The sequence below is a fragment of the Helobdella robusta genome (assembly GCF_000326865.2).
Source record: "Helobdella robusta unplaced genomic scaffold HELROscaffold_6, whole genome shotgun sequence".
NCBI lineage: Eukaryota > Metazoa > Annelida > Clitellata > Rhynchobdellida > Glossiphoniidae > Helobdella > Helobdella robusta.
Window position 1 is genome coordinate 4,998,213 of NW_008705330.1, and position 9,058 is coordinate 5,007,270.

Here is a 9,058-nt window from a genome sequence, read left to right on the forward strand (position 1 = left end):
CATCATATCAGTTACGTCATCACAACTAGCAAGAAAAAGCAACAACAACAAAACCAACATCAGTTATAACATCATCATCACCACCACCAAAAACAACATCAACATCAGTCACAACATCACGAACAACAACATCAACAACAACAAAATTTCCAAAAACACCTGACAGCCAACCAAACAGAATGTCATGGGGACAGGCGTATCACGTTGCACGCCACCTTCTAACGACAACAAACTTTTTAATAATGATTGCCACTAAAATTGTCATTACTACTACTTCTACTACCAACACAGCTGCTGTTTCTGCTACTGCCGCTGCTACTCTTGCTACATCAAGTTATTCTAAAATTACTCCAGCCACAAATACCAGCAGATTTTTTGACGGTACCATTAAACCAGACTTGGCCGATGAAAATGATTACTATTATCCTGATTATTTTAAAACATTTGTCAAAGTGTTAAAAAAAAATTCGGTTGAAATAAACAATCAACTCGGAGACAACAAAAAAGATGTAGAATTAAATAACTTGAAATACTCATCCCCTCTCAGCACAGCGCGCACGCTGATGAAAAATGTAACAACAACAACAACAACAACAACAACAACAACAACAACAACAACAACAACAACAACAACAATAACAACATCGACTACAGACCACTACAACAACATTTGTATTACTTTCTTTGCCAACACAACTACTACTGTTAATGTTACTAACACTAATACTACAACTGATACTGCAAATAAAATATCTACTGAGACGAAAATTTCGTTTCCAATTTTTCAACCTGTTGGAGAAATGTCAGCTGTGGAAAATTTTGAAGCGAAAATTATGACGGAAGGAGAAATCTTTTCATCAAATTTTAGAATGCCATCAACAACAACAAAACCAACAACAACAACAACAACAACAAAACCAACAACAACAACAACAAAACCAACAACAAAAACACCGGCAACAGTTTCAACAAAATTGTTAACGTTGAGGAATAAAATGTCAACAAATATAACACCAAAGAATATGACATCAACATTTATGACATTAACAAACAAATTACTTTTGTTTACAGCAGCATCAATGAAAATGAAATCATCACCGATAAAAGCATCAACAGTGTCCACAATTACAGCAACATCAATGGCAACAACTTTAATGACAACAATTTCTCAAGCCAGATCACCACAGCTACCATCAACAACACCACCATCAATACAAACAACTTCATCACCAACAACACCATCAACAACATCAAATTATAACATTTTAACACAGTCGCGAAACAAATATGAGCAGCGGACAAATGAAAAGATTGATGAGGTGAGGGCGAAGAACAGAGGAGCGGTTAAATTGAGAAGAACATCAGGTAGCGAAGGAGCTTTCATGCAACAGCAGCATGAATCATCTGGGCTCGCCTCGTCTGCTTTCATCATAATCAACACAACTCAAAAATCTCTAACCTTATCGTCAACTTCATCCTCATCGTCGTCGTCATCATCGTCAAATTCTTCAGCGTCTTTGTTGTCATCCATGTCTTTGACATCATCTTCGTCATCTTCATCGCTACCGCCATTATTTTCAAATAGTCTTTCAAATGGCATAAAAGAAGAATCTGGTTTTTGTATCGAGAAGATTTTTTTAAAACACAATTTTAATCATCACCGCCAACAACAATCGAAACAACAACATTTCGATTATAATATTCAGCAACAACGTCAACAACAACAACAACAAAAACAACAACAGCAACAACAGCAAAAGCCACGTAAATCACAGGCTCAACAATTATCGAATTTAAAAAAACGTAAACAAAGAAGAGATTCATATCAGCAACAACATCAACAGCACCAACAACAACATCAACAACACCTTCAAAAGCAACACATACACCTGCTAAATTATTCAGTTTACGAAGAGGTGCGGAAAGGCTGGCAATTGGCTGACCTAATTAATGACTGCGTCTTATTGGAGAGATATTCAAACATAAGTGAGGTCAAATTCAAACTAATCAATCAACAACCGAGTTCATCGCTTCATGCAATCGGATTGGATGAGAAATTAGGTCACATACGTGTCATTGGTCGGCTGGATCGTGATGTTATCTGTCATGGATTAGAACTCTGTCAGGTCAGATAATGAAATCAATATAAATTTCAGTTATATGTTGAATAGTTTTTAAGGAATGATTTGGCTGACGAAGTAGTTACGTCATGTTATGTGTGCGTATGTCGGGTGGTGGGAACTGTTTTCTAAGTTTATATGAAGAAAACATATAGCTCTTCTGCGTTTGTCAAAGCAGCAAAATAAAAAATGGAACGAGAATGTAGAACTTAAGCTTTCAAATTAGATTTCACAATTGAGGAGTCCAGCTCAGACATTCATTCATTCGAGACTTGATCACCGCAATGATGTTTTTATGATGTATCTAGAAATGTAATTTCTAAATTGCAGTCAATCAAAAACCGAACAGCTAAACTCAATTTTGGTGTTTCTAAAATTTGAACATGTAAAATCACTCATACGCTCCATTGGCTTCTGATGAATGAGATTAACTTATAATTTGGCTGTTACGATGTTTGCGGTTGTCAACGGACCGGAGTATCTGAATGAGAGATGTTCTGACGAGGCAGCACCATCGAGACGTTTGGCGCTGAGATTAGATTCTACGCATCTAAGGAGTACACCTTGGGCTTTATTAGTGACTGCCCAAAGAGGTTTTGCAGTGACTGGCCCCATGTTTTGGAATGATCTGTCCCAGCTCATCGTCTACGTGGAATCATCTTCTCGGATTTTTGCAGACAATTGAAAGCTCGCCTTCCAAAGAACACTTATGTTCACATTCGGCCACAGAACATAAGTGAACTAGTGACTGATCGTTTAACAGCAACAATAATAATATTGGAAAGATTGTAAAAAATTTAAATATGCACGACGCACAACAACAACCTTTCAAGTTTGAACTTCTGCATTCATTCAGCATTTTTGCAGTCTTCTTCGGAACTTTTCCAGTATGTTCTATAATTTTCTATGACCATAATCATAGAAACATTGATGATAGTTATCAACGACCAACAACCACACACCCACACACACACACACACCCACACACACACACACACACACACGCACATCCAAATTGTTCCAACCATCATCAATCCATACCGAGGAGAAATAGAAGAACATCAAGAGAGCACCATCAACCGACACTGCATTTCATCACTGCACCATCAACCGACACGAACATTTCAACGTCAGCCTCGTTTAATGCATTTTTATAATTACATGCTGAATCAAAAAAAAGTGATTTACACATTCCGGAAATTAATTTAAATTTTATAAAAACTAAACAAAAAAAAAATTTACCTAAAGAAATTTAATACCTTGTTAGTTTATTATTATTATTATTAATATTATTATTATCAAAAACAAAAAATCCACCACCATAACCATCATCATCTTCATCATCACCATCATCATCAACACCCTCATCATCACCACCATCACCACCATCATCATCAACATCATCTTCACCACCACCATCATCATCACCATCATCATCTTTAACATCATCATCACCACCATCACCATCGCCATAACTACTCCCCAATCAATCATCCACCCAAACATCTCAGGTCCGTCTGGATGTGATCGTGAAGCCGGACCTCCAGATGGTCAAGGTACTAATCGACATCTTAGACATCAACGACAACTCGCCGCAGTTTGCGAACAGCGTGCGAACGATAAATCTTAGCGAAACTACACCCATCGGCTCGACTATCCGTCTCGATATGGCAGCCGATATCGATTCGAGTAGATACGGTATCGCGAGATATTATATCAAAGAGAGTGTGGCTACTGCTGCTGCTGCTGTTCAGAATGATAATAAGAATATAAACGTTGATATGAGATTGGCGTTTGAAGAAAATCTGCAACTGAATTTTCTAAACAATGACTCTAACAAAAATAACAATTCTGGTCACAACAACATTCACATAGATGATAGTAGTAGTAGTAGTAGTAGTAATAATAATAATAATAATAATAATAATAATAATAACACCAACAATAACAACAACGACGACAAATATTTTTTCAATTTGGTCCTACAATCCAAATCCGACTTGTCGAAGGAGTTGCTGTTGGTTGTCGCAAAACAACTGGACAGGGAATTAGTTGCTGAGCATCATTTGAAGGTTGTTGATGATGTTCATATTATTATTATTGTTGTTATTATTATTATTGTTGTTGTTATTGATGTTTTTTTATATGTTTGTTAATACTAGCTTGGGCGATTCGGTTGGTTAATTGTAAATGTTAGTAACGAGCTCCATAACGGTAATTAATGTACTTTTGAAATTATTTTAATGTAACCGTTACGAGAATTTTTGTTCGATTTCATGATTCTGTTGAGGTATTCTAAGTGTTGTTAGTTTTATCTAATGTGATTGCTTTTTGTTGTTGTTAATGCTACTTTGTCAAATGGTTTTGTAGTTGCAGTTGATGTTGTGGTATTTTGAATTTCAGTTTTTTTCATGCCATTTTAAGGTAAAAAATTGAACGGCAGTAAAATATAACATCAATTTAGTGGCACTTAAAGCACCATTTTCATCAATTGTTCTTTATGGTTATTGCATTGCAAATGCTGTTTTTTGTTGATGTTGATGTCATTTTTAAGAAAGTTGATGTTTTGTTAATGTAATTGTTGATGTAATTGTTGGTGTGGTGTTTTTTCTTGTATTCAAAGTTTTTCTTTGGTTTGAAATTTGCACGGACTAATTGGAACGGGCACTTTGTATATTTTAGAATCATTGCCTGCTAGATCGTCAGCGCTTAAAAATTCATGGCCACATTTCTGAAACTGCATTAACTAAGCGTTCAATTTCATCATCATTACGTCATCGCTGGTGTCACCGGCGTCATCATTGCTATCATCATCCTCATCATCGTCTAATTTTATTTCCTTAACCATTGGTATCATTTTCGTAATCTTCACGCATGCATTCTATTACGACTCACATCATCATGATTTTCATCCACGTTATGTTTTTAGAATAGAAACATCACAATGAGCAAACAACTTCGGTCATCATCGCCACATCATCACCACATCATCACCACATCAACAGATAATAGCGATGGACCGAGGCATACCGCCAAAAAACGGTACGATGGATATAACGATTTCTCTACTTGACGCCAACGACAACAAACCGATATTCGTGTCGGATTATTACGAGGCCACCCTCCCTGAAATGGACGACTACAACATGGTCAGGGTTGTACGCGTCCATGCAACCGACGCAGATACCGGCGAGTTCGGAAGGGTTCGATACTCGTTGCGGGCGGCATCATCGATTAATAACGCTGTCATCACCTTCAGGGCGAGCAGGGACAGCGGTCAAAAAATGAAAACTGCAAGGTCCATCCACACCAACCAACATGATGATCAAACTAATTGCAATAATAGTTTTTTGAGTGCTAACAATATCAGAAGAAACAGTAGTAGTTTTGGTGATAGTAGCGATGTAAGTGCCGCCAGCGACGAGTTGTTTACTTATAAAAAGCACAGAAGAGACGTCACTCATATCAACTCAAGCATCCGACCAAAACATCAGCCTCAACCGCACAAGCACAAACAATCAAACAAGAAACGCAAACAGCACAAACAGAAAAATTCATCCACGTCACAAATGACGTCATCGTCAGCAGCCTCCTTAGCACCATCATTATCATCACCATTTTTTTCTTCGGCATCATCTATGCCGTTCAGAATCGACGAATTGACCGGTCAGATATTCGTAATCGGTAGTCTCGATTTTGAAGCGGCTTCCATCCACAAACTCATCGCGATTGCTAGCGACTCGGAACCGACTCACACCGCCGAGGCAATTGTGGTCATAAAAATAGTCGACATCAACGATAATGTACCAATCATTCAGTTCCACACTCTCAAATCAACCAACTCAAACCTCGCTCAAATAACCGAGAACGCTCCGAGCAACACTTTTGTGGCTCGGATGGTCGTTACTGACGCAGATAGTGAACTGAACGGAGCTTTCGACTGCTACATAAGAAGCGGTAGAAGCAACCATCATGACGCCAGCTTCACGGATAACTCGGGTGTCGGTATTAGGGAGGAGCACTTCCAACTCATCAAAATCGAATCTCACGTCGATAACTTTGCTGCCAGTAAAGCATCGAGTTACGTCGATGATGTCACTGACGATAGCGACGACGACGACTACAGCGACTACAGCAGCAACAGCGGTAGTGATGTGGCAGGCAACGGCAACGTGATAGAGTACCAGGTTGTGACCACAGAGGCAAGTTTCGACAGAGAGGCTGTGGCTACGTTAGTGACATCTTTCGTTCGTTCGTTTAAAATTACTAACTCTTTTTTGACGTGGTGTGATGACATTCATTTTTCAATTTTGCACGTCATTATGCGGTTATTGGTTATGAATGCAGTAGATACCGACATATGACACTAACTATTCTAATGAGTATAACTTCTATAGAACGGGCACATAATCGACAGTAACTACTACTTTTTGAAATATATTACTAGCATTATTTTCTACTCTCACTTTTGAACTGTTTAGTAATGTTTGCTTTAATGAGGGTAGTTGAAACTCGAAGCTGACTAGACAGATGTTTGTTTACCTGCGAACTGACCTCAGTGTCTATTTTTTAGGAATTTCATTTTGGATAAGCTGTTCACAGCAGCAGGTCTTTCTAAAAAGTGATTTTCGCACGCTAGTTCAAATTTGGAAATTTTCCTTGCAAACAGTTTTGTATAAAAAGTCACCAGATCATTTCTGTCATATGTTGCGTATGCTGATTTCATTGTCACATCAATTTGCGAATCTGGTTTATGCAATTTTTTTTTAACTTTATTGAATTGTAGTAAAAAACAAAAATAAAATAAACACTAACTCTCTAACTGCAAATAAAAGGCGTTAGTTCAATGAGCGAAACACGACACAATGGCAGTATTCTTGTGAATTATTACAAAAGATTAAAAATATATGAAGATTTTTGTCTACAGCTTCATTTTATTACAAACAATATTTACTGAAAATTTTTTTATTTGATATGTTAGGAATCGAAAATAAGTAAAATGATTGATAAAAGACACTTTATTCATATTTAACAATTTTGAAATTTATTATCGAGAGAGCCCACTTGAAGCGGTTTGGCGGGGCGGGTGGTGATCCGCGGACAGTTAGTTGCACCCCCCCCCCCTCTTCCATAGGTAAAGTGATCTAGTTCAAACGCCAAAGAATCGCACGTGAGTACGATGCGTCATTTCACGCCAATGAAAAAAATCCAGATTACAATTAATATAATGTGTTAAATTTTTTGTTACTGGAGCACGAAAATGTGTTGTGTGTTATTGTTAGCCTTGTTGATGTTGTGAAGTTGTAGTTGCTGTTGTTATTTTATTGCTTTTAACTGCATTGTTTTTAGTGTTCTTAGTGTGTATATTGTTTGATATTGGACCCCCCCCTCTTCCATAGGTAAAGTGATCTAGTTCAAACGCCAAAGAATCGCACGTGAGTACGATGCGTCATTTCACGCCAATTGAAAAAATCCAGATTACAATTAATATAATGTGTTAAAGTTTTTGTTACTGGAGCACGAAAATGTGTTGTTGTTGTGTGTTGTTGTTAGCCTTGTTGATGTTGTGGAGTTGTAGTTGCTGTTGTTATTTTATTGCTTTTAACTGCATTGTTTTTAGTGTTCTTAGTGTGTATATTGTTTGATATTGGAGCACGAAAGTAAAAATTACTTAGCTGGTATGCATTATTATTTTAATGTGAACGTTATTGTTTGGTGGCAAATTGTTGTTTTTGTAGTTTAGGTAATTTTAATTATTGCATCGTGAGTGCTTTTGTGCTGTTGTTGTTGTTATTGTTGTATATTTTTGTTGTTGTTGTTGTAGTTGTCGTTCTGGGAAATGAGTTTATTATATCTTTATGGCGTTTTCATTGTTGTTCCTTGTCCCAATTACGTTTAGTTGTTAATGTTGTTGTTGTTAGCGTTGTTGTGTTGTTGTTGTTGTGTTGTTGTTGTTAGCGTTGTTGTGGTGTTGTTGTCGTTGTGTTGTTGTTAGCGTTGTTGTGGTGTTGTTGTCGTTGTGTTGTAGTTATTGTTGTTGTTTCATTGCTTTTAATTGCATTGTTTTTACTGTTGTTATTATATATATATTATTGTTAAATGGATGTTTATCATTATAACTTCAGTTGTTGTTGTTGTTGTTGTTGTTGTTGTTGTTGTTGTTGTTGTTGTAACTGTTGTTCCACAAATTACAACGACATCTGCGAAAGAAATTTATCAATGATGACCATCAATTGATGTTATCTATAAAGATAATACCACATAAATGTCATGCAGTGATGATGGTTATGAGGATAGATGATGATGAAAATGATGATCCATAATGATATAATGATAGTTAAGGTAACGATAGTGATGATCGATGATGATGATGATAATGATGATGATGATGGTGATGATGATGATGATGGTGATGATGATGGTGATGATGATGATGGTGATGATGGTGATGATGGTGATGATGATGATGGTGATGATGATGATGATGGTGATGGTGATGATGGTGATGATGATGATGATGGTGATGATGACGATGATGGCTAAAATAATCATAACCAAAAATGATGATAATGATGATAGCAATAATAATGATGATAGAAATGATAACGATTATAATAGTGATGGCATTGAATATGATGATAACAAAATTGGTAATGAGAATGGTATTGATAAAAATGACTAAAAATGACTACACATAATGATGATGATTATGATGATGATCAAACCGGTGATGATGATAATGATGACCAACGACGACGTTGATGATAATGATGACCAACGGACGATGATGACAATGATGACCGACGGACGATGATAATGATTATTGTCATCTTGTTTGCAAAACATTGACGTTTCTTGCTACCTGATAGTCTGGCATGGAAGTGTTCATCAAATTTTTATCTCCCAACCCCTACCACCTCTTCCGCTTTCTACTCCAA

The 9,058-nt window shown here is 36.8% G+C and overlaps 1 protein-coding gene across 1 annotated transcript; it reads left to right on the forward strand.

Annotated features, from left to right (window-relative positions):
- Positions 1–179: 179 nt before the first annotated feature.
- Positions 180–8,802, forward strand: HELRODRAFT_189453 (hypothetical protein; the record flags this gene model as incomplete). Its single annotated transcript, XM_009029419.1, has 6 exons — positions 180–572; positions 1,275–1,614; positions 1,906–2,126; positions 3,632–4,192; positions 5,126–6,351; positions 8,700–8,802. The coding sequence occupies 6 exons, from the start codon at positions 180–182 to the stop codon at positions 8,800–8,802; spliced, it is 2,844 nt and encodes a 947-aa protein (XP_009027667.1).
- Positions 8,803–9,058: the final 256 nt, after the last annotated feature.